This window comes from Agelaius phoeniceus, chromosome 13 (genome assembly GCF_051311805.1).
Source record: "Agelaius phoeniceus isolate bAgePho1 chromosome 13, bAgePho1.hap1, whole genome shotgun sequence".
Taxonomy (NCBI): domain Eukaryota; kingdom Metazoa; phylum Chordata; class Aves; order Passeriformes; family Icteridae; genus Agelaius; species Agelaius phoeniceus.
The window spans coordinates 14,296,041-14,322,643 of NC_135277.1; the positions used below are offsets into that span (position 1 = coordinate 14,296,041).

Consider the following 26,603-nt stretch of genomic DNA (forward strand, 5'->3'; position numbering starts at 1 on the left):
CCCTAGCAACTTGCTCTTGTCTGCTGGCTGGTCCAAAAAGGTCAATATCTTATGGAAAAAAAAAATCCAACCAAAACCCAAGAAACCACCAGCTATGACTTGGCTTTTGGAGAGTTAGCTTTACCACTTGCTAGTTCCTACTGCCCCTTGGTAAAGCTGTCTGGCATGTTGGCTCATTTGAAAAGGAGAAGGTTTCAGTCCTGCTGTACGTGACAGCTGGAACACAAGATGTGCCAATTGCTGAACTACTCAGGTTGCCCCAAGATGCATCTGCTTTTGTGCTCAATGTTTAAAAATACTTAAACAGTAGCTACATAAATTAGGTCAGTGCTTAAACCAAAAGAGATAACCTGGATTTTAAAGCTGAAAATTAACATGGGCTAAATAAACTGCTGTTTGATGGTCATTTGAAAAACAAGCACTTAGTTATCCCTTGCAAATGACAACAATCTTCAATACCATTCTTTTTTAAGCACAGCTGCCTAGGACATTCATTTAATGTAGCAACTGGATTTGAAGGGCTGAAAGAAATAACCCATTCTTGGTGTCAAAATCGCACTTAGACCTGCAGATGGGAACCAGACAATCAAAAAAATGTGCTGAATTTTCTAGGCCTGCTTTCCAACCGTGGTGCATTATACCTGTACCAGGCAGGAGCTCAGCCACCATTTTTACTGTCATGTGCTTGTAAAGCACTAACCACAATGCCCTTTGCCAAAGCTTTTTTTCCCCATATCTAGACAAAACATCCAGCACCTGGGCCCCCAGCCCTGCATCTCTGCTGGGGATTTAACAGCCACGTGTGCAACATCACTGTGGCCATTACTCTCCATCACGAGATGTGACCTAACCCAAGCTGCTGAGGCCAGCAAGGACTGGCCCTGTCCTGCTCCGTGCCCTGGCTGCCTTCCCCTTACGCTGCCCTCCTCGCCCCCGGCAGGGATTATCCTGCTCGGGGCACTCTGCTGCCCTTTGAACTAATTCACTTCTCCCAGAACAGCAGCAGCCGCCGCCGATGGTGAAGGAGGATGAACCTGTGCCGAGGAGGGCCGGGGAGCGGTGGGCTCGGCGGTGGCTGATGCCCTTTGGCTTTTGGGGCACCGCGGGCAGTGCGTGCTCCCCGGGGCGGTCGGGCCGGCTCCCCTCCCCTGCTCGCCCGTCCCCGAGCAGCCGGGGCTCCCCGCGGTGACTCTGGGGCTCGGGGAGGGCAGCGGGGGCGGGCGGGCGCGGCTGCCCGCTAGGGGAGGGGGCCGCCCCCGCTCTCGGCTCTATAATGCCGGGGCCCCCTCGCCCAGCCGCGCCGCATCGCTCCGGCTGCCGCAGCAGCCTGCGAGCGGCTCCGCTCCCTCCCCTCCGGCCCGGAGACGCTCGAGGATTAGGGAAGGGAGGGAAATCCATCAGGCGAGAGGCAGCTCGGGGAGGCGGGCCGTCAGCATCCCTCCGCTCCGCCCGGGCCGGCGGCGCCGTAGGGCGAGCTCCGGTGCGGGCGCAGGAAGGGGCCGAGCTGCCGGAGGTGCCCGGGGCGCCGGTGGCTCCCAGCGGCCCGGATCGGCGGCCGGGGGCCGGCGGGGCTCGGCGGCGGGAGAAGCCGCCGCTGCTGTCGGCGTGTGGGTCGCTCGCAGCGCCGGCTCTCCCGGGATGGGCCTCCAGGAGCTGGCGGTGTGGCTGCTGGCGGCGGCGGGGCTCGTGCGCGGTGAGTGGGCGCCGGCCCCGCGGGCAGCGCCGGGAGCCGCGGCGGGGCGGGTGGGTCGGGGTAGCCCCGGGTGCTCCCGGCACGGCGCTCTCCGGCCCCGGCCGGCCCCTTCTGCCCTCTGCCAGCCTCGGGGGCTCGCCCCCGTCCCGGGCCGCGCTGAGGGCTGGCCAGCGCTGGGACCTGCCGGGAAGGGACGCGGGAGAAGGACGGTGGGGATGGGGCACCGAACTCTGTCAAGGGACTTAAATGGTGCATGTCCTAGGGCAGAGGCTGCGGCTTTTTGTGGGGGGAGTTGAGGACGAGAAAATCGGGAAGAAGGAGGGCGGTCTGGAGCGGGACAGGGAGGTCTCACGTCCAGAGAACCTGTTCCTACCCTGTAGCACATTCCCCTTCATTCGAAAACTGCCTCTGTCCCTGGTCTACTCTGCTCCATTCATGTAAACCTGCTCCTTCTCTCCACAGAAAGACGGCAGAATAAGCATCCTCCCTGGATTTGAAGTGTAAAAAGGACAGAAATCCCCAAATATTAGCATGTATATTAATGTCGTGTCTATCATCTCTGCCAGGAGCACCGTACCCACTTCATTTCTAACTGCATGAACAGAGAACAAAGCGGAGTGTACTCGCCCCAAAGAGTTCTCTGTCTGAAGCAGCCCCAGAGCAGTGCTCAGTCTAACCTGTGGCCATTTTTCTCCCATTGTCTTGCTGATGCCTTCTGCCGTATTTCTGTTCTGCTTTTCTGGTTATAGCTATGCCAGGACAGGTTTCAAATCACAGCTACTGTATTTGCTCTTCATCCCTTCTTGCTGCTGGATCGAAGGGTGTATACATTGAGAAAGTGCCATTAGCATTTAGAATGCATCTCTCCTGGCCAGTCAAGAAATAATCAAAGAGGTAATTCCCCCTTATAGGCTGGGATGAATATTTGTGATTAGGATTTTGTTGTAGTAGCTAATGAACTATTTTAAACACAGTGGCATTTTTTCTGGGAATGCAGCAGGTGTAATAATAGATACATAATATCTGATAGGAGTGAAAAAGCATGCTTGAGCTTTTTCTGATGTAGACTCCTTATTATTTATCTTTTTATTCCCGTGCCCAAAGAATCTCTGCAAGGAGAGTTCCAAAGGAAGCTTTACAAGGAGCTGCTGAAAAATTACAATCCGTTGGAGCGACCAGTTGCAAATGATTCCCAGCCACTCACTGTCTATTTCACTCTCAGCCTCATGCAGATCATGGATGTGGTAAGTCTGTAACCTTCTAGCAAACTCTTTTAAAGGGCAGATTTTCCCTTCCTAGAAGGGACATTTGAGATAGCAAAGGAATTACAAGAAATTGGAAAGCACAACTAATTCAAGACACAATGCCAAATTTTGTCTGCATCTTTAAAAAACTAAACTTAGAAGTATCATTTACCTATTTCTTAGATCTCTTCTCAGAAATTCCCAACATTTTTAGCAGTAGAAAATATTTCAAGGGGAGCTCAAAATGCACACTTTGCCTTTCAATCTTTAACTGTCCTTAGAACCAACAAGCAGTATAGCCTGGGAGGGATTTGCAAAACCAAAGTTCTTGATTTCTGGTGGTCACTTAAGAGCTGCCTATTTTGGAAGATGGAGGGGAGAGGAAATCCCACCAAAATCCAAGTTGTGTTATTTCCTTTGGTATGTAGACAAGATTGCTACATTCTATATGCTTAAATAGCTACTGTATTTACAACCACACTTAACTGGTATATCAATAGGTATTTCTGTGCTGTGCTTGTACAATGCACTGCAGGATCTTTTTGGGTTCAAATATGACTAATTTAAGCTTCACTCTGTCACAGTGGCACAGAGATGCAACTCAGCATATAAGTGAGCTTACAGTATTTATTTTTACTGAATTCAACTAGCTATGACAACTAACAAGGAAGTTAAAGTCTTAAAAATGTACTTAACCTCAAAATTCCATTATCTTCCCATCAGATGCCTAAAGTTCAAGACGGAGAGTTAATTTCTTCTGGAGTTGTCAAATTTAATTAAAACCCATACAAAATGAAAGGAAAATATCCACACATCACTAGCCAATCTGGTGTAGTCAATGACTGGCAGTCTTGGCTCATATGATTCAAAAGGCAGCTTTTGATCCTATGTGCCTGTCAAGAACCACGCTTCATAGTCAGTCAGAAACCTTAGGTATTTTAACTGGCTGTTTAGTTACAGCTCATTCTGCTTGCCATAAAACTCACTGCATTTCTTTCTCTGAGATCTGGGATTGACAGCCAAAGAAAGAAACCAACCATGAAGTAAATTAAGCTTCATGCTATAAAACAAATGAGTTTTCTTCATTGTCAACAAGAAGCAAATGCTGGTGGGAATGACAGCTACTTGCAATAACAATTACTGGTTTAACAAGCTAGAAACAAAACATGTCACCATCACACTTTCCTGTAGTTTATATATTCACTTTAATGGCTTCTCAGCTGATAGCCACTGAGTCTAATTGGGAGTTAGACCTCTCCAGAGCCAATCCATCAAATCCCTGCCACAACAGATTGAGCCAGGCTGGATCCTGTTTGCTGCCATTCCTTAGGTGAAGTTTCTTCCATTCCATTCTGACTTTACTGACAGGAAAAGGGAGATGGTATATGAAATATTTTCTAAATACAATGGATGTTTGCTACCTTGTATTTCTAGTTTTAACCTGTCCTATTACAACTAGAAATTTTTTACCCCATGGTTTTAGATATGTATTTCTTTTGATGGTATTGTACATTAATATGCATGCTAGTATCAGCAGTACATAATGAGGGATCTGTAAGTGCCAATTGCCCCAGCTTAGTGGAGTTCACTAAAAAATGGAATTAATTAATTGTCTAATGATAATGCAAGCTGGCATAGTAAATTATACAAAATGTTTCTAAGTGGGGGGGGAAAAGCAGGGGCAGCATGAGAAATATGCAGTTTGTGGATGTATTACCAAAGAGGAGAACTAGGAAACTAACTAGAGAACAAGTGGGAGTACACAGTAGGCCTGAGATACAGCAAAAGAATTCAGAAGAGAGGTGGAATTTAGAAGGAAGAGGATGGGATGCAAAATGGAAAGTAAGAGGTATGAAAAAGTGGACTTCAAAAGGAAAAATCTTAAAAGACAAAGACTACAGCATACCTTAGAGGAAGGAGAGGAAGAGGGGCTAATGGATGGTCATAGCTTCAGCACAATGGCAGTAAAAATAAAGAAGAGGATGTAGATAAGCTATTTATTTTTCTCTACTTTTCACCTCATGGAAACCCCTCAATCTGCACATAAAACTGGTCTTTGGCTTCTGTTTTTCTGGTATTTTTTTCAGTGCTGGCATGGAATTTTAACATAACTTAGGCTTAGGAAAATTTCCAGCGTATACAGTTTTGTAAAACAGATTATTGAAATATACTGATATGATATAATTTCCACAGAGAAAAAAACTACAGCCACCACATTTTGAAACACTGTATGGAGGTAAATACCTACTAATAGTGTTGTTTTCTCTTGTAACATCCATCTCAATAATAGTATCAGAGGAGAACATTCAGCCACTGCCTATTGGTTTGGAGGGTACACTAGGAATAGACACAGCAGCAGTGCTTTTCCTACTCTGCTACATCTCATACAGAATAGTGAATGGCATAGAAAAACAAATGCAGTGGGCAGAGGGTGTGAGGTTTGTGCCTAGCCAGCATTTTTACAATAGACATATCTGTATCAACTGTAAGTTAATACAATTCAGAGAAAGTATCAGAGGGTATTTCATCCCCAAAAGTCAGAAGATGAAACCTTAGAAATTAAGTGGTCACACGTTTATATTGCAAATGACTGCTCTGAGACACAAGCATGAAGAACTGAATACACTGAGGTATAGAGTGATAGTTCAAACAATTTTTACTGCTACCTAAATGAGTACAAAAATCACAATCTTATTTTAGTTTGGACAGGGCCTCTAGAGGTCATCTTGTCCACTCCTCTACTGCAAAGATGTCTTAAATGGATCATGTTACTCAGGACTCTGTCCAGTCAAGTGCTGACCACTTTGACAGCTTTCCTGGCTCCTGTCCAGGAGTTTGCACAACCTTCCTGGGCAGTCAGTATTCCACTATCATCATGGTAGATTTTTCCTAACATCTAAGCATAACTTTCTATTTTTCAATGTGGGAACAGTACAAAACAATTCTAGAAAAAATGAGACATCTTTCATCCAGGAAAATAATAATAATAATAAAAGATACTTTTGTTGAAGTATTCCAGATTTCTTGACCATTTGCAGCAAGGTGTGTATATTTCTGAATAACATAGCAGAAGGCTATGAATGAAATCTTGGTAAACCCACAAAGAGGAAAGAGTAGCTGTCAGTGGTTCACTCTCAATATATAAGGTTTTCAGCTTTCTGGCTGGAATCTAGAATTTTTACCAGCTTTCTATATGGAACATGGGGCAGCAATTTGGGAGTGTCCTGAGCTGATCTCAGCCTTTGCTACTGGAAGAAATCTGAGTTCTGGGCTCATGCTCCCACAGCTTTGGCTTTCACCACCGCCTCTCTGAGCGGGAGTTACCTTATCCTTTTTTGAGGGGTCATTTCTCTACATGACCTGTACTTTGGGTTTAGATTAGCTTAAACTGCTCACAAAACTGCCTGTGGTGGTTCTTCACTTAACATGTCAAGTATTTCAAAAATATACAAGTGAGCTCTAGCTGTGGTTCAAGTTGCAAAACTTGGGAGAATGCTGGATCAATACCATCTTAGCTTGTGAAGACTCATGGTGACAAACATTTTGGTGGGTATGAGTGTGGCCATTTTGGTCTACTCTGATCATAAATTAGTTAATTTTTTAGAATCAACATTTAATAATTTATTTAAGAAAGTTGAATTAAGCTACTTATCTACATGAATATTCAAATTCTTACTTATGTTGCATAACACTACTTAGGAATCTTTCATGGTTCTTGAAGACACTTGCTGGCTAATTTAATAATTTACTACACAACAGTTTTTGCTTATTTTCCAGTTTCTCCTGTTCCCTTTTTTAAAAATTTCTAGTTAGGGGGAAGAGAAGCACTGAATAGTTGTTTGTATGTAGTAAGCAGCAGCAGAATCTCAAGGGAAATCCTGTTCCTTTAGGCTGTTCAACTCACTTGTGCAGACCAAAGGATAAATGAAAGCATGCAAACTTTCTTACATTTATCTGAACTTAGTCAAAGTTTCCTTATCCTACATTGCCCTTGGTTACTTGCACGACTTAGTTTTCTATATTCAAGGGCTTTTGTCCTTGTTTTGTGTTACCCAGTGAAGTGATCCAGCTGACTACAATGACTTACATACAAGGCTTTGCAAAGCCTCTGCAATTCAGTATTTGCAATCCAATACCCCAGACCCACTGGGCAAGACAGTAATGTCAAATATCTTGAAATTTTGAAAAGAAAATTATGCTGTCATTCAAAGAAGCATAACAGCTTCTGTAAAGAAACAGACTATAAAACAAACATCTTGTCCGCCAAAAAAATGAAAAAATAAGAAGAAAAAAAAAGAAATTTAAATCTGGAAAATGAATAAAAACAACCAAATCAAGAGGCTCATTGAAAAATGGTGCTAATGAAGTTCTTAAGCTGTTTATCAGACCTCAGCAGCCTCTTTGCAAACAATGGCTGTGGCAGAAGCTCATCAGATCTGCATTATTCTTTTAATTTTAACATTCATTAGAAAATATCTCTTTGAGCTTTATTTTCTTCTCAGTTTGCTGCTTGAACTTTTTTCCCGCCGTGCAAAAGAGAGAAACTGCACTTTCATCTTGCATCCATTTCCATTCCACCATAGTTTATTCCTGAGAGTTTAGAAAACTGGAAAGGTGCTGGGATATGCCTTCTGATATTTTTAGTTAGTTTAATAGCATGAAAGTTACTGGATTATAACAGAAAACAGAGTATTCTATTTTTCCATGAAATCTGAAGAACAGATCAGACAAGAGTCTAAAATATTCTTATAATTGCTCTACTTTAACAAGCAGACAACACCTCTCCTTACCCTACTGTGGTGAGATATTAATATACTAAGAGAAACTGCAACCTTATTTCTGTGATATTTGTCCATCTTTCCTATGCTTCTGAAGAGTTCCTGGATGTTTTAACTCTTCTGTCAGTATTTTAGTTAGTCTCCTCAAACAGTGTTTAGGTCTGGAAAGATATTTTAAACACAGGAGGATGTGTAGGATGGAATGGGAAGCAATGAATGTACACTAATTAAAGGCAGTTTGCAGGAAGGAAAAAAAGACTGACTAAAGGCTATAAAAAACCCTCCTGATAATAGTTCACTTGAGGACATTAGAGATGTCCATTGTATGTGAAAATCAGAACTTATATTCTGCTTTCTGGTTCCACAGGAGAGATGTTTGGAACTTTTTTGTAATATGAATCAGCTGGGGTTTTTCTGTTTGTGAGGGTTTTCTTTCTAATATGAGTAAAGTGAAGCAGTTTCTCAGACCTTTTTCTTATTCTTTGTGACATAAATAATCAGTTTGAATCATAAAAACTCAGTACCTCATATTTTGTTTTCTAACTGCATTGGTATGGACACCTCATTAACTTAAAAAGTGAGTAAACATTTACATCTATGTCAGTTGTGATGAAAAGGGCTTGTGACCTTCCTGTGAAAAGCATGGCTAAGGTGCTAGGAAACAGATTTCTCTGGGACACTGCTGTAGAGCACAGGGACCACCACATAAAGCTTCACATTTTACATAGGGCTTCTTACTAGAACAACAGAACCTGCAAAGTCACATCATCTAGTAATTAATAGTAGTCATCAGTAATCAGCTAATGAAACAAAATTACAGTGCAAGATGTAATTCCTGGGAGTCAGATCTGGATCATACTTGGTCTTATACAAAGCTTTTCATTTACAGAAGTTTGGGGCTGAAATGAATATACTCCTTGTAATATTCAGAGTTGTTCCTTTTTAAAAAAAGACTGTCATGTTCAAGTACAAGACGATAGAGGATGTCACTGTTTGATACACAAGTTCACATGTTTTTTTTTGACCAATACGGATCAGCTTGTTATGATCTGTGGTAATTTGCTTGGAAAGACTGAAAGACCCATATTTCTTCATAAATGTTCTTGTCCTTGGCTAGTGGAAGGATCTGGCTCCCTGCAGTACCAGTGCTAGCTGAGCATTCCCAGCCCTGGGGCTGCTGGATGCTTTCCCTGCTGCTGCTTTCCTGGGAGAGCCATGGGCTGTCCCAGCCCAGGAGCAGCCCTGGGTGCAGGGCTTGGTCTCTGCTCCCACAGAGCAGTTCTCTGCTCCATAAACCTGCTGCTCCTTGGAAAAGCCCCTTCAGTTCCCTGCTCCACAAACCTGCTGCTCCTTGGGAAGGCCCCTTCAGTTCCCTGCTCCACAAACCTGCTGTTCCTTGGGAAGGCCCCTTCAGTTCCCTGCTCCACAAACCTGCTGCTCCTTGGGAAGGCCCCTTCAGTTCCCTGCTCCACAAACCTGCTGCTCCTTGGGAAAGCCTTTTCTGCTGTGCACAGAGCGAGGGGAGCCGCCTTGGTTCCTCCTGGTTTGGTTTGCCTGTGACTGCAGTGTCACCATGCACAAGAAGGGAGTTCAAATGCAGGTGGCTGCCCCTGCTGAACACATTTCTTTTCTGGGAAGGCTTGTGGAAGTGCTGTGGGAGGATGCTGTGGGCTGGGTGAATTATGTGGGGAAAAGTAACTCCCAAGTAACCATCACGGCCCCAGCCCCACTGCTGTGGTGTGATCTGTGTGGGTCTGTAAGTTGGCAGGAATGTGCTGCAGCAATTTTGAGGACGATGGGGAAGGCAGGAAATGCTGCTAAAGCAATGTGGTATTTCTGTTCCTGTCCTGTCTCTGCTCAGGGCTGCATTCTCAGTGCCCTGTGGATACAGTGCCTGCTTTTCTCCCAGCAAAGCACACGCTATCAAAAGTTTCCAGTCATTTACAAATCTAATATTGCTGACAGCAGTTGAACAAAGTATTGCCAATGGATTGGAAGCAAACAATTCTGTATCTCTGAGCAGCATATTAACATAAATACATTCAAATGTTAATTATTTCAGATGTTAATTACTTCAAATTTAGATGATACAGATGTGATTTTTTCAGTTTGTCCTGAACTCTTCACCATATTCAGTAGTCTAAATAGACCACTAAACAATCCAACTGTTCCCAATCTAAATATATATGTGAGTTACAAAAATAGAAAAGAAAGAAAGGAAGAAAGAAAGAAAGAAAGGAAAAAAGAAAGATCTCACAATGGGTAGGCAGCAGGGAGCCTATTTGTACAAGCACTTTGTAGAAAAACAAATCTTTTAAAATTCACTTAGAATTTTAATTACTTAAATAATTTACTTTAATGTGTTAACCAATTTATTTTTAATTTATTCAAAATTAAAAGATTTATTTTCCAAGAATAACCAGAAGCAGTCTGGAATAAATGTCTATTCAGATTTAACCTTCACTTGTGCTTGCATTTTCATGCCTGTTACTGCAACTAGAATTTGATTTGTAAAAAGGAAAGGCTGGTAACCCTGGCTTCAACAACAGCTAACTGTGAAGCACTAAGAGCATGGCATGAAGCCATGTGCTGCTCACTGACAGCAAGATAAGAATATGATATTCATCCAGTTCATCTCTCCCAAATCATCTGGTAGTGATGTGAGGCCACATTTGCATGGTTTATAATCCTGTCTCCTCATTCCCTGTGTGCTCCTCATAAAAAACTCCCCTGAAGGGAAGGTGATCAATAACCCTGTGCAGACGTGGGGGACACATACACATGTTTAATTATACAGCACTGCTACTTTGCACTTTTATTGGCTTGTTTTCTGTGTTCAGTCAGAAGTGTTTGCACATTTCTGTGCTCAGCATCCCCTTAATTACTCTGAGTAACTACACAGGTGTGCTGGTTTAGGGTTTGAGAGGAAGGCAGGAAGGAAGGAACGAGGCCTCTTACCCATCATCTCTAAAACTACTAAATGCAAGAAAGAGGACAGAAAAAGTAATGAGCACTGACAGAGCTCAAGAAATTCTGATGAGCATTTTTATGGATTTTGGAGTGCTCACTCCATCTCTGTCCCCACAGACAGAAATAATCTTTTCACAGAGGAGAATTTGCTCTTTTGTGCTGTGGGAAAAGCAGCCTGAAGGACCATGTAGGTGTTCTGACATTTCAGTCATGACGCTTGTTGCATTTGTGAAGGAACAGAACTACAGCTGATTTCCATCAAAGTATTCCTCTCAGCTAAGCTCAGTTTCTCAGTGCCTCTGTAAGTGATTCTCTACAGGCATACCAGAGAAGTGGGGACAGTATGGATTTTCATGGAAAGCAGGAAAGGAAGACTCTTAAGAGGACTCTCAAATGTGTCCATCAGAGGATGGGTAAGAAATAACTAGAACCTCTGCAATATGACTCATCTTCCTGAGTTACTGAAGTGTCTTAGCAATACTTCTATGTCAAGAGTTGCAGAGACACTCAGCAGGATAAACAATGCATTTTGTACTCTGCCCTTCCCCAGGAAGTTTTTTAATTGCCATGGTGATACTGTGCTGTATCCTAGATTGACCAGAGAGCCCAAGACATCCAAGATAATGGGTAATGTTACATATCACAGAAATTTTGGAGCAACTCCTCCTATCTTAATTTTCCTACACTTGGAAAGATGGAGGTAGGATGTAGTATAGTTAGAGACACTGTCTGGGATGAGTAATAGCATTTTGCTATCTGACCTTCTGAGGCTGGCTTTACCTATGTCCATTTGTAGTGCACAGAGCCATTCCTTGTGGCTGTGTAAGATGCCTCTGTGGCTCTGGGTTCCCTAAAGGTTTCAGCTGCTGCTAAATCATGGAAAATATGCTCTGGTCAGGTGTGTAAATTTTTGATGGTGTTAGTCACAAAAATAGGATAGATGAACACCAGCAGCAGTGGTGCTGGAGCTGTGTGCTCTGATCACACACAGGGAGAGGAAGAGACAACTCTGGGTTCAGCTCCCTGTTCTCCCATAACTCTCTTTTCTCTCCTTGAAGAAATAACACACACACTTTCCTTCCACTTCAGTCTGCTGGTACATTGAAGAGTAACAACCTGACCTTTCAATTTCAGTGTTTTGCAGCTAACCTCTAGGAAGATAAATCAAGTTCAAAGGCTTTGATTCCCTCTGGTTTTAACACCATGTAATGAGTGGGGCTGTGGGGCTCCATTCTTTGATCTTATCTTGTGGTACTGTTGGTAGTTCCCAGGTTCCAGCATGTGTTCAGAGCTGGGATGCCTATCTCTGTGAGACTGGCAATGGTAATCAGCACCTAGAGCCAGTATTTAACACTAATTCAGGCTTCAGTCCTCTCAACAGGAGTCTGCTACAAAATACACTAGAATCAAGAATTATTTGTAAATAAAGCAACAGAAGACAGTTATTACTTTGCATGTTTGTGAGAAATTTAACTGCACTCTAAGCTCTATGCTATATTCAAAAATTGAATTGAGTGAAACACCTACAATTAATCACAGAAATTCATAAGGTAACTTGAAAAATGCAACTTGCTCTTCAAAATATATTTTTTCATGCAAGATGTGCTGATGTTTGTGATTAGTCATGCTGTACTCTGCTCATTTCTTATGCCTTATCCCTGCTTGTCTTTGCAAAGATGAATGTGCTCATATCTAAATACAATCTCTTGCTAACAATGATGTACTGAAAAAAAAAAAAGATGACAGACTGCTGTTACAATTACATCCCCATGGTAACAAAAATGGTACATCATGAGCCTCTCACACATATTTATAATCTCTCAACTTCTTTTTCCTGGAACTCGGTGAAAGCCACTTCTCCAGCCTCTGCCAGGACACAGCCCTGGTGCAGCCAATGGCAGCACAGCTCTCAGCCCTCACAGAACACAAAGACCTTCCTCCATCCTAAGAAGGCTCTTCACACAGATGCTCTGAGTTAAGGTCACTCTTTTGTGCTCTTTCTGCAGCAGCTTTTTGCTGTGATGGATTTGCATCTATCTGGAGAGACCTGTGTGTGGTCTGAGCAAACTGCCTTTCTTTTAAAGCAATATCAAGAAATCGGGGAGAAAGTAAATGCTTTTTGCAAAAATATGTAAGATGAGTTGGTATGGAGAAAATGCTGGCCTTTTTCAAACACAAACAGCACAAGTTAAAAAGAAAGCAAAACAAACAACCCCCCTCAGTATTCACCTGAATTAGGTTAAGTAAAGTAATCAGACTCCTTATCTCATAGTCAAAACTCAACCTTAACCCAGGTAAAAATTCAAACTGTATTTTTCTAAATTTAAAAAAAATAGAAAAAGAGCTATTCAAAAAACCAAAAATGAACACCTACTCCTATCCCAGCAGCACAGAACACTCTAGCAATATTTTAGCATTTTAACTTCAGAAACTTTTCAACTTTTTCAGAACTCTAGCTCTAAGCAGAAGCATATTTGTCTGTTGTATTCAGGTTTCCTTCCCCACTGTTTTGTTTCACTCCATGCACACCTGAACAGTGCACAGGACAGAGGAACTCCAGGCTTCAACACTCATACAGAACATGTCGGAAAATCCCCAATTTTTTCAGACTTCCATACAGGTCAGACTCCACAGTTACTAAAGCCTGAACTGTAACTGTGTGTAAGCTCATAGTAAACCTTGTATTAAATATGTAGTGGCTCAAGTGTTAAATACAGACCAGGATTGTAAACTAGGGCACCTGTCCACCCCTCACACCTGGAGCTTTCCTTTCCTCCTCTCCCATTCCCTCCCTCCCAGCTGCTGGGTGCTTTTCCTCAGGAGTGTGGCTGAGTGACTTGCAGAGTTTCCATCCCACAGAACATGGAGCCCTCCGTGGCTCAAGCACACCCCCTGTCCCAGGACCCCTGCCTCCAGCACCAGGGGCCAGTTTCCATTCACACTGAGCTCACACTGCTCTGCCCAGCCTGGCCCTTCTCTTGCTAGAGAGGCCCAATTTTCCTTGTGTTTAATTTGCTGAAAATAATGTGCTTGTAGGTTAGAGGGAAGATGTTTTAAAAATTACAAAGTAATTAAAAAAAAATCCATTTGTTGATTTTCTACTCATATATTCACATTTTAAACAATTTAATTAACAAAAACACCACAAGAGAATAAATAGTCTGAACAATTTCACACGTTCTGGATGGGACATGTTTACAAACTATCAAGACAGGAGAATGCTCAATAAACACTAAGCAGCATATTCTATAAAGTAATTTTAAGAACGGCATTACATGTATATACATAGGCCAGCCTGGAGGAGGGCATTTCAAAGGAAAATGGTACAAGCAGGTATTGCTTTGAAATAAAACTTCCATATATTGAACTTTAAACACTACAGGATAGTTAAGGAAACATTTATGAAGATAGGACACATTTTGAAGGTGAGAGGCTGCACAAAACTGAAGTAACAATACCAACAGAGCACTTTGCTAAGGAGAGGTAACTTGAGCTGGAATGTTTGGTTTATCCAGCATTATTGCTAGTGGGGCTCACTCCTTGATTTATAGAAGAAATAGATCTAGTAAATATGGCCAGGCAGATGAATTACTGAATGTAGGACACAGTTCCAAAACAAAACAAAAAATAAATAGAATGAGAGTGCAGAATCAGACCTTAATCCCACCTGTCCCATGCAGGAAACTTCACTGGATTAACAATGGCCCTCTCCTACAAATATTTTAAATTTGTGTATAAAATTGAGCCTACGCACAACGGTCATTAGCCTAACACTGCTTTCAGCTTTTTCACAGTCTTCCACTGCATTCTCTTTTCCTGCTGTACATTCTAGCCTTGGTCCTTGTTCATATCTGCCACACCACTCACAGGATTCCCACAGCAAACAGAGGAGCTGTCACTGCATCTGGTACTGCCACTCTGCCCTGCAGGGTTAGGGAACATGCTCAGGACAGCAGGCTGAGTTCAGAATATGCCTGGCATGGTTTAACTCCAACCAGAAATTAAAACATTGCATGCAGTTGCTCACTCAGGCACCTCCCCTGGTGGGGAGGAGAATATGAAGAAAAAACACATGGGTTGAATTAAGAACAATTGAGGAAGTGAAACCAGCCCAAACCATGAAAATGCTAAAGATTAGGGGACTTCAATAACTTTATTCACTGTATCACAAATTAATAGGAGGAGGAGGAGGTGTTCACAGAGGGAAACTACCTGTTTCCCAGATATAACAATTAAGTATCTCATCCCCAGAATAGCCATTTATTGCCTTATTGCTCATTACCTTTATAGTCCAAAGTCGCCTTTCCTAAAAAATCAAAAAGGATAATGGCAGCAATCTGTGCCAGTCTATGTTATCTCTATCAACAAAAGTCCACTTTTCCCAGCCAGGAGCAATTCTCCTGAGCCATTCTTTATTTCAGAGACCTCCAGCATGCAGACTGCATGAAGAGCCATTCGTATGCCATCCATCACAAATCTAATAAACCTAAGAGCTCAGTGGAAGAGAAGTTTTCAAATTTCATTTTAATTAACTACTCACATTTTGGTTGGACTTAATTCTTTGATTAAAGAAAGCTAGAAAAAATTAAATCAAATATCAAGAAGCACACCAAGTAATGAAGATATTTCAGGCTGGATTTTGGAGATTTCACTATAAAACCTTAATGCTACAGGAGATACTTAACTAAATCCTAAGCACAGCTGCAATTACCCCTAAAGGTCTGAAAGAGCCAGAGTCTGAGTTAGCAGGTAGCAAGAGTCAGGCAGGTACCATCCTAGCTGTGAAGGTGCCTCGGGCTAAATTTGCTTTGCAGTGGAATGTGGCAAAGGTGGTGAGGTCCTAAATGCCTTCAGCTTTCAGCAGCATCACTACTTGGGGGCTGAGTACAAAATAGCAAAGACCAGTTCCCAGGGGATTCTCTGCACCAACAGAATCAGGGCAAATCAGCAGCTGATGTAAAGGGAGTTTACATTTTACATTAACACCCCCAGGCCAGGCCATGCAGAACTGGCAAAGCATCCTGGCTGTGCAGTTCAACCCTGGCTGGACAACAGTTTGCAACAGTTGCTGCAGTTTTGGAGGAGCCTGTACCACTACAAGCTAAAGTCATAAACAGCAGAGCTCTGCTTTTATACAAAAATGTCACTAGTATGGCAGAAGTCAAAATAAAAATGTGTGTTTAAATTTGGAATGGTTTCAAAAACATGGTGCCACAGAGAAAATTTATATTTTCCACTTCTGACATTTTATTGAGTATTTTTCTGTCTTTTCCACCTATTTTTAAGACATCAGAAACATTCTTTTGTCTGTTCCTGATGTTGAATCTTACATACTGGATCATGGAATATTATTAATATTATTTATGCAGTGGTATTAACTGTTTACATTTTCTGCTTAATTGGAAATATGTGCTGTAAGCTGAGTAAAAAACATTTTACTGTGTAAAAAGCTCTATTGCTGACCACTGGAGAAGTGAAGGGTAATTGCACTGGACTATTCCTTTCATGGTGAAAAAGAAGTTGGGTGGGAAAGAGGCATCAGGAATTCCAAACTTTTATGTCACAAATCATGTACACTGACTATTTCTTCATCTTTCTTTTGCTTGAACAACCTTTTTCACTTTGACAACTCTTTGTTTGGCTTTTTATTCCTATACAAACCTCCCAAACTTCTTAATTCCCTCTACTACATTCTTCAAGATCAACACTGGCTCCAGCTTCAGCCCACACCTATGGGTGATTAGGGGTAGTTCTTGGCCAGCAGCTGCAGTCTTCATTTTAGTGTCCCTGAAGAAGCACCAGGATGGCTTTTTAAAGTAACTGATTTTTATCCTCACCACTGAGATAGCAAAATTCAATTTTGTCTGCTTGACTAAGAAGCCCTGAGCTACCTTTAATAGAAAAATATAGCTTTAACCTTGGCACATGGAGAGGATATCTGCAATAGACCCCCACACTGACTTACTGTGGGAAGACTGAGAGGTCACTGTGGTGCTCTCAGGGCTGCAGATGAGTGGAGCAGACCCTGCTCTGGCCTCTCCTGCCACACAGGGAGCTGCTGTGCACCAGCACCAGGGCAGGGATGGGAGTGCAGCCCTCCCACTACTCTCCATGACTTCTGAGGATCTTGGATCCATCCTGCCACTATGGCTGCCTGAAGTATGGACATAGCACCAATCTTTTGTCACCTGGCCAGTTTATGAGTGCTTAGCTCACCCTCCAGCCCATCCTCTCAGTACTGAGCCTGTAGGAATTCAGGCTTTTTCAGCAGATACAGTTTAGTGAGCTCAATGCATGACCCTAAAAAGGAGCAGGAAGAAAACCCCAAGCTGTGTGAAACAAAAATTGAATATAACAGGACTTTAAATGAGGTGGGGAATGTCAATAGGCACAGGTAATTTGACACTGTGGATCAGAAGATGTTGAGAATGTTTAATGAGCAAGTGCTGAGACAATAAGAGCTAATGAACTGTCTAACCTGCTGGTTTCAGTAGGATGACATTCAAGCACAAAAAAGTGAAAATCACATAAAGTAAAGAAAGTGTCTTGCATATTTCTCACTGGCTATCAGAGTGTTGTTAACTTCAGAGCACAGTTATTAGTTTCAGTTTTGCTAGAGGGTATTAATCAGGAACATAGTATTATGGTGTAACAAGTGATGTCTTAAAATGTTCTTACAAAGTCTTTATTAAGGTTGAAAGTAATTGAAGCCCAGTTCAAAGAGCCATAACTTTTTCTATAATTTAGGTGAGATTCAACCACATAAAAATAAAGAATCTAAATTTGAAGTGCAGAAATTACAGCTCATAGATTTCAGTTAGAATATCACCTTAGGCTAGTTCCTGGGAAGTATGTGTTTCTTGCTAGGGGCTGCATATCACTGCATGCCACTCTCTAGCTTTATTTTAGTTCTTTTTCCCCTTGCAGTTGCCATGTAGCTTTTCTAGTGTGGATGCTACATGTGCTGAAATCCATTTGAAAGTCTACAGATATCATTACAGAGCTTATAATGTCCAGGCTAACACCTTCCCCAAAGCATTATCAAGTTTCTCTCTTCTTTTATATATTCTGAGGAACACAGGGTAAGGGAAGGATAATTTGAGACACTGGTAACTGTGTTTCCAAAGGTGATCAGTCCAATGGATTGTAGAAATTGACAAAACAGACAAAACCAGAAGTGGGAATTGGAAGAATGGAGACAGTGCAATTTTCTTCAAAGACTTGCAGAAGTTATTACCTCTACCTTCAAAAATGAATCAAGTGCCAGTCACGTCTCCTGATGTCAGCTACTTTCCTTTCATTACCTGCACTGCCACAAGATAACATGACAAGCAGTCCAGGAGCAATTCACCATGTGCCCTCTGTGCAGTTATGGATGGAGATGACCAAAGCAGCATCCACCCACCTCCCACTGTGCCAAGGAAACCTAACTCTCCATTAGCAGGGCTACTTGGCTACTGTCTGAACAGCAGCTGGTATGGAGGAAAAACCACACCAATCCCAACAACTGATACAGTGCCTGATCTCTTTCTCTGTTGGGATGATTCTCCAACATGTGAAACCATTTTTCTTTCCTCCTTTATAGCAGAAAGTGTTTGTAACAGGAACTTCCTAGTTTTTGTGTCAAAACACAAAGTGTTCTGTAAGCGTTTACAAAATGAAGTGACAAAAACTGGTGAAGTTCTTTGAAGCATTTCAAGCCCACCCATCATTTTACAGGGAGGTACTGCACAACTCTGTTGAAAAGAGTGTTAATGCAGTTTGCTGTGAAGCATTTAAAACAGTGTCCAAAAAACTCTCCTAAGCAGCGAGAAACCCTGCAGGATGTCTCCTGCCCCATCTTTTACCAGCTTCACTTGGGGCCACAGAGAGTGACAAACCCTCTAAAATCAGAACCTTTCCTCTAGTGATGGATGAGTCAATCCAATAATGACTAAAATATTGGAAATTGTTTGCTCCAACAAACAGTATTAAAAACTCAGAACACTGCTATAAACCAAGCCTCAGCAGGCAGTAAAGTTTTTATATCTGAGGAGCAATGATTTATGATTCAAACACTGATGGAACCTTCAGTATAGTGATCCAAGTGGAAATTACTTTGCTCATATGTAACCCTCTTTCAGGCTCTAAATGCTTCAAATAACAGAAAGAAATAGCATGAAAACAGCATGGGCCATCTTCACTCAGGGCTTGTCTTCACAGTACAAGTCACATTTGAGTCAGTGCTCTCAGAATAGGTTCTTTGAGCTAGGTTTGAGTGAAAGATCACACAGATCACACTTCAGAATAACTCCTGGCTTTCAGAATATGCTTGCAGAGTGTCCTGCATGCCAACCTGTGATGGCTCTGCCCTGTACCTGGCAGTGGCAGGCAGCTGAATCATGCTGCCATCAGCACAGCTGCTTTGACAGTCTGCTGTCCCCCTCAGCTCTGCTACTTGGGAGTGCTCAGTGGCAGCTCTCTGGCTTGGGTCTGTGATGTGCACTGATGGTAGAGCTCCTTCCTGCCACTCCTAAAATAGTTCCCATGCCTGTGCTGTGGGCTCAGGCCCTCCCAGCAGATCTCCATGGCACCAGCAACACCCCAGCTTCAGTACAATCCCTGGCTGCTGAAAAGGACTTTTTGAAACATCACTAATTTAAAGCTGGGGCCATTCATGTGTAGAAAGAGATCACACTGGGAGTTTAACACAGGATTTAACCATGCCATTCAGCTAATAGTCCTGAAACAGGCTTCCTGCAACATAATGGATTCTGAATTGCTCTGCACCTCTGAGGAGGCAGTTATAGCTCTGCAGAGAAACCCCCCAGCAGTGGTGCTCTCAGCTTTGCTCAGGTGCTGAGCCAGGACATTGCATTATAGGAACTTGTCATGTTCACCTGGGACAGCACACAGAGCTTTCAGAAAATGTTACTGAACTTTGGAGGACAAGTTATTATTGGCAATATTTCCATCTCATGTAAAATTGCCTATGATGAGTAGAAACATGGAGATTTAACACGCCCTGAGCTGGCAGCCCTTCTCAATAGACTTTAGTTCTGGTGAGATGAATGATCTCTTAAAGATTGTTTCTTCATTCATGAATTAAAGATTCCATACAAACTAGTTTTGTAGTGCTCTAACACTATAAGCAGGCTGAGAGAGGCTCCAAATTAATGTTTGTGGGGCTAGAGAATAACAGCTACTAGTGCAAGTTAATTACTGCTTTGCCTGGCTGACATCTTCAGCAATGCCTTCGCCATGCAGATTCAGTGGAGCTTAATAATGGATTTCTGAAAGCAAATGGTTAGAGACCTGTTTCCCCAGGATGCCATTTAAATGAGTTGCCCACTTGAGATAGTTTTGAAAAAGGTTCATGGAGGTGATGAAGCAGAAAATAGAGAGGAAAAGTGCTGAATGACTAGCAGTGGTCTGTGATGATTTATATTTTTTATGCTACTTTTTTTTAAAGCAAGGTAGGAGTGTGCATGATGGTAGACTTTATTCATGCACATTGCCATCTTTATTTAAAATCTTTCTGTTTGTATGTTGTACATTCAGTTGTGATTACACATAGCCTAGTAACACTTCCATACATTTACTGATGCTGCTCCTCAAAAGGTTTCTCTTGCTTTAAAAATGCCATTGTCCCTTGCAGGGTATTTGATTTTACATGCTGTGTAACTTCCTACTAATGTGCTGATCTAAAATGGTTGCAATGAAAGGTCTCTCAGGAGTTCTTTTTGGTTAGTAGTTCACAAAACAAGAACAGAAGAGGAAAATTTCCCTTTAGTAAAGTGTGTTATTAAAAAGGGGTTTTTTAATTGTATGAAATGTGATTAAACATTTTTGGCATTTAGGAATGACATTTAAGTTCAAGAATGACAGATTTAAGTTCAGAGGTCTAGACATATGAACAACTCTGGCAGTTGAGGCTGTACAGGTGAAGGACACTTTCTCAGACTGTAAATGGAACTTGGACTGGTATTGGGACAGGGAGTGTGTGCTCAGATTGGAAAATATGGAATACTGACTGCACATATAGTATATTCCATTAGCTTCACACAACCCAGGCGGATGCTGATAAAGTATCTCCACAGAAAAAGGTCATTGATATTTTCCTGTGTCTGAGCAGTGAAGAATTAAAGTCTACAACTTCAGCATTCAGATGCCAGCTGTGTCACCTGAACTTACATCAGTCACAGGAGTGCAGGGAAAGGCCTTCAAAGAATAATAATATCCTGCCCTGCCAAGAGTTTTCTGGTAAAGCTGGTGCAGCACTTTTTGTACAGTTCCACTGACCCAAGTGGTGCCCCTTGCCTGTTAAGAAGCTCCTCAGAATGGCCCCAACACCTCTCAGCTGAGCTTAGCCACACTTTGCTCCTTGTTTTTTCTACTGCCTGCCTATGTCTTCTGGGTAAGGTTAATTAGTGAGAGGGCTGCTGCTAAGAAAGGTGGCACAGGCAGCCCCTGCTGGAATCTGCCTTGCCTTTGGAGCCTCTTTATTAAAGAAGGAGCCCCAGGGAAGAGTCTGGCAGAAGGATACCCCCAGGAGACAGTTTGACTGATAGCAGTAATATGAAATTGAAATTTGAAAGTTCCTGTGAAAAATTCCATTCCAATAAGTGAGTGGCAATGATTCCCATTGCTTTGAAAGGTACTTTGGCACAACTGGTTATTTTATAATAGTCAAATGTATTTAATGGTATTATTTTATCTAAATAATACTAAACTGTGGTTTGTTTTTTTCTCCTTCCTCTCCTCCTTCCCTCCAGGATGAAAAGAATCAAGTATTAACAACAAATATTTGGCTACAAATGGTAAGTTTTGAAACAAAGTATGTTTGTTTTTCCCCTTCAGTTTTAGAGTTTAATCTGGTGAGGGGTTTGAATTTTAGAAAACTTTCAGGTCTGTAGAGAAAATATGAGTTGACTTCTAATTCCATGTCAGATTTTCTTTGCTACGACTAGATACCACAGCAGAGAACTTTGTCCTAACTCATGGCCAGTATCGTTGGGCAGAAGTCAATTTTTACTCACTTTTTAATGAATGGAAGAGATAATAGACAATTCAAGAACTTTGTGAGAGTATTTTGAAATTGTTTTCTCTGAAAGGTTACATTGTGACTCAGAATTAACAAGGTGCTTCTTAGCATGCTGACTCCTGTGGAGCCCTAATGCATCCACAAACGTTTCCCCCATAAATTTGTCTTAAGCTCTGCAAAGACAGTGATGTGGAGTTTTCTCCACCTACAGCAGCAGGGATGAGAATTTGCCATTAGTTGAATTCCCATCAGTACTACAGAAACCAAACTGTTTGGGTTAGGTAAAGGAAGTCAGAAGATTTCTATTATTCCAGACAATCATAAGGCTTTTGCAGAAACTTTACACCTTTCAGTTTCTGTTACCAGCTCATTCTGTTTAAAGGCATTATTTTTTTTTTTTTTTAATTGTAACATTTTAAATAGAGCACCTCACTTGTCCTGGGGTAGGCCTTGGGAAACAAAGGAAAGGCTATTCTGATGATCTGTAAGAATAGCATGGCTATTCCATATATTCACAAAGAAAATCTCACATGGAAGAAGCACTCAACTCATGCTTTTTTACAGGCCTGTTGTACAGCAAGATTAAAACTGGCAATATAATATGGTTTTGGCTTTTAGCTACAAAGACCATAGTTCCTATGATTTCTTACCAGTAAATGGTACAACACTTCATACTCAAGAGGCTGTAATTTATTTTCCTTCTCTTTCATCTCACATCATCCTTATCCTTTTTGAGTTTGTTTTTGTTTCCCCTTAGGAAATTTTTTATTATATTATACATTCTGTATTTCTTTTGATTTATTCACCTTTGCACATACTGGATATGAAGCACCTTAAGACTGCAATGAACAGATCACTTGGTTACTACCAAAAAATGTAGCCACTCCTCATGGCTTGTGTACATATAAAAATAAAAGTGTTTACTTATTAACTGTCTATTAATGGTGTTCTAGACAGAGTCAAAGCAAAGCTAAAGGCAAACACATGTCATTCTATTAGTCTAAATTATCTGAAATAAGTTTTTCCCTGAATCCCTCTCCATTGCATTCCTTGATATATATGTGTGTATAATCAGCAATGTATCTTAAATGTATTTTATGATACAATGTATCTTAAATGTATTTGGTGTAATTATCCCCAAAATACTTAAATACAAAAAATAACTTGAGAGAAAGTGGAATATAAATCTAGCATTTACACAGGCAGACTATTTCATCTGACCGCTATCTCCATGGCAATACTGTTCAGCATCAAAAATCTAAAACTTGATCTAAGTTATAGCAGGAGCCTTGCTTAATCACACAGATTGGTACTAACCAAAGCACCCTGAGCTCTTTGCCATTTTAATCCAAATTGAAGGTGCTTCAGCTCCTTTAACAGGAGCTCTAAAGTTAAAGCAAAATGAAGCAGATCATGCCCTGCTGGATGGGTGAGCACTTTGTCCACAGGGCTGCCAGAGCAACCAGAAATCTGTTTAACGTGATCTCTAATGCAGCCTTGACTATTAAGTTTTCTGCTGCCCTTGGATTTACGTCACTCAGCATCACCCTGCGCTAAAGAGCCGTGGCCATGGGAACTCCTAACGTAAGCTGGGCTAGGAAATGATTGGATATGTTGATATCCAGGATGCCTTCAGCTGGCAGTGAATGCAGCCTGCCAGACCTGGCCCTGCCACCACGAGTGTGACCTGCTCTGGCAGCTCCTGAGGATGAGTCACCCAAAGCCACAGAGCCACTGCTTTCAGTGCCTTAAACCCACACAGCTCATTTGCTTACATTGCTGGCCTTCGGAAAAAACAATTATCCTGGCATCTCAGGACTTCTATATTACACAAAGATGAAGTGGTAAAAAAATTACAGTGACATTTATCAACCAAGAAGTTAATGTAAAACAGTTTACTGGGATAATGCATGTAAAACTTCTGAAAAAAATATGAGAAGCAGTTGATCAGCTTATGGAAGCCATGTATAAATGGCTGTGAGCAACACATGAATCTTAACTAGAGAACTGTGAAACCAAGAACTATGAACAAAGCCAAGTATTTGAAGATTTCCATAAAAAACTATTATCTGTAAAGCTAAAGGGAAAAACAGTGCACAACTCAGATCTTTTGTCTGGTTTTGCTACAAACTCATTGTAAAAAATGAATTGGATAAATATAGAAGCACAGGCAAAAAATAAATATAGTAAACACTTCACAGAAGCTGCATGATGAATGCTATTAGTTGTGTTGAATGCATCAAAATGGTCATTTGTGCTGTTGCAAAGGTACAAGAATCTATTTGAATACCTGCAGCATGAGGCTAACTGGTAACTTGGTGTATCAAATCAAAACTTGCCTGTGACAGTAATGCAAGGAATTCCATAGAGCAGTTTGATGTGAATACCCCATGAGAATGACCAATAACATTTACCTCCACAATACCCACTGGCAATTTTTCCTGACCTTAATGTCTATCAAACATTTTGACAAGGACCACTAGACACAAGGGCTGTGTTGTACATTTACTCACCCATTTAAAAGTTACATTTAAGAAATTAACGTTTGGCATTGTAACAGCTTGGTAAATCTGGACAAGCCCTCACTGTAAGTTACATGACACCTACAGCCAAGTGAAGTTAATGTAAAAAACATAATAATGGAGATACAGAGAAGCACATAATGAAGCACAGACAGAGAAAATTTGGTAAATTTTGTAAAATGAGTTGAACTCTAGTCCTTATACCCTTGGTGCTCCACAGAAACCACCCTAGTATCATGACAAGCCATTTGCACAGGAAGGGGTGATGTACAACCTCAATTTCAGGAAAATACAGCAGGAAAATACTCTTGGAGTGCAGGAGGCAAGCTGGGGCTGCCACAGTGCTCAGCTGGCTGCAGGCTGGGGCTCTGCTCCACCATATGTTTCAATGACAGAGTGTGGGATTTAGCAGCGCTGAGCTCAGATCAAAGCCCTGCTGGTGCAACTGTGCCAGCCTGCCTGTGCCAGCCTGCCTGTGCCAGCAGCCAGGCCTGGGCTGGAAGGAGCACAGGCAGCCCCAGGGCAGCTGCCTCAGTGCAGGAAGTGTCAGCCAGGGAGGAAACTTGTGGGACTGAGCAGTGCTATGGAGCAGCTGCCTCAGAGTTTGCCCAAAGCCAGGCCCAGGAGCTGCCAAGACCTTCTGCTGGCATTACCCTTGTGCCATCACAGTCATCTTCTGTCAGCAGTGAATGCTGGCTGCTCTACCCCATGCCTAATAGCAAGGCACTACCACCTGAGAATTTCTAACCACAGCAAACAAAGTTGTCCATGAAGACAAAGATAATGGAAGTTACTGTATGAATTATAAAAGCAGTTCAATCCCAAACTGGCACCTGAGACAGTGTGAACAACAAAACTCAAGCACTCCAAATCTCTTCCTGGCTGTTATGTGCACTGCAGTGTGAATTGAAAATGAGGGGTTTATGAGTTCCACTGTGCTCTAGATGGCTTAATTCACTCTTTCCAAACATTTTGGTCCCTGAAGCTAAACAAGAGAACACCTATTGTTTCAGCCCATCCAGTTCCTAGAGAATTACAGTAAAGCAGTGGATGAGATGACCTAACTTACTTTTTGTGTATATGGCCTAGTACTGGACAGATCATTATCTGCAGTGGAATGTGTCTGAATACCCAGGAGTGAAGAATGTTCGTTTTCCTGATGGACTGATTTGGAAGCCTGATATTCTCCTCTATAACAGGTAGACAATTTTCTTTATGTGTGTGTGTGTGGGGATGGAGGGAAGATCATAGAATTGCAAAACATCCCTTGAAAGCTCAACTGCTCCAGCCATTCCTGAGAAAGGGAGTCTACATGACGTTTTCTAGCACCCTGTCCAAACACAATGATAAGGCAAGATAAATGACATAACAGTCTCATCAAAATGCCTAGATTTTAAAATAATTTTCCAAAACTTTCTAGGTGTTTGGAATACTGGGAAATTACCAGTCTCCTGTTCACAGAAGAGAAGGACCTATTTGCAAACACTTTGTGAATAACAATATTGTCCCTACCACCATTCTAATTTAGTAGCTTTTATGAGATGGTGTTTAATGGTACGGATAATGATAATTTTCTCTGAAATTTTTTGGTCTAAATAGTTACTCGGGAATTGAAATCTGATGTTTGCCTGCTTGTCAGGGTTTAGTTTGGCTTTCACTATAGACAGGAGAGGTAATGGCCACGGAGGATCTTTGCATTTTCCATGTCCAGTTTTGGTGTTATTCTTTCCTCCTGCTACAAAAATAGCTGAGATATTTGCTGCTCTCCTTGTCAAACTGTTCAGAGTTGGGCCTATTTCAGGGACAGACAGATTGCCATCAATCCACTGCAGAACCTTTGGCTGACATTGAGAGATTCTTTGGCTATACTGTTCCATGGTAGCTCCCATTGTGGAATTTATTTAGTTCAAAAAATAAAACACTGAGAGCTGCCTGTTCTATAACAAATTGCCTTTTGCTGCAGTTCTTGTGGGCTTGTGTGCTGTTGCCCAGATACTGGAAAGAACTTACATCTGCTCTGCACATGGAGCACTGGCTCTGCTGTGGTAGCCAGGTACATGGTTTTGCCAGCTGTGCAGATGAGATGAACCTTTTGTCTCCCTGATGGCATTCCTTCCTTTGTTTCTCTGCCCTGTGTCTCTTAAGAACACACTCTGCTGTGCTTATCGACTGCCCCCCTTCCCCCTTCAGAAGTGCTCTTTGTTGTAACAAGACCTAGAGAATGGCTGTTCCCAATATCAGCTGCAGTTTCCCCCGTTTGCCCTTTGGGGAGCACCTTTATGTTCAGTGCTGCAGTCCCAGGCGCTGCTGCATTGCAATAATGGAATAACAGCACGAGGGGCAGCCTTTGCCAGGCCCTGGCTGCTTCTCTAG

The 26,603-nt window shown here is 42.0% G+C and overlaps 1 protein-coding gene across 1 annotated transcript in view; it reads left to right on the forward strand.

The window, feature by feature from the left end:
- The first annotated feature begins 1,038 nt into the window (after positions 1–1,038).
- Positions 1,039–26,603, forward strand: part of CHRNA7 (cholinergic receptor nicotinic alpha 7 subunit) — a 39,173-nt gene continuing 13,608 nt past the window's right edge. The window contains exons 1-4 of the mRNA XM_077185310.1: positions 1,039–1,693; positions 2,798–2,937; positions 21,440–21,484; positions 25,320–25,429. Coding sequence (XP_077041425.1) covers positions 1,639–1,693; positions 2,798–2,937; positions 21,440–21,484; positions 25,320–25,429 — 350 coding nt within the window. The 5' untranslated portion in view covers positions 1,039–1,638. The remainder of the gene's footprint in view (positions 1,694–2,797; positions 2,938–21,439; positions 21,485–25,319; positions 25,430–26,603) is intronic.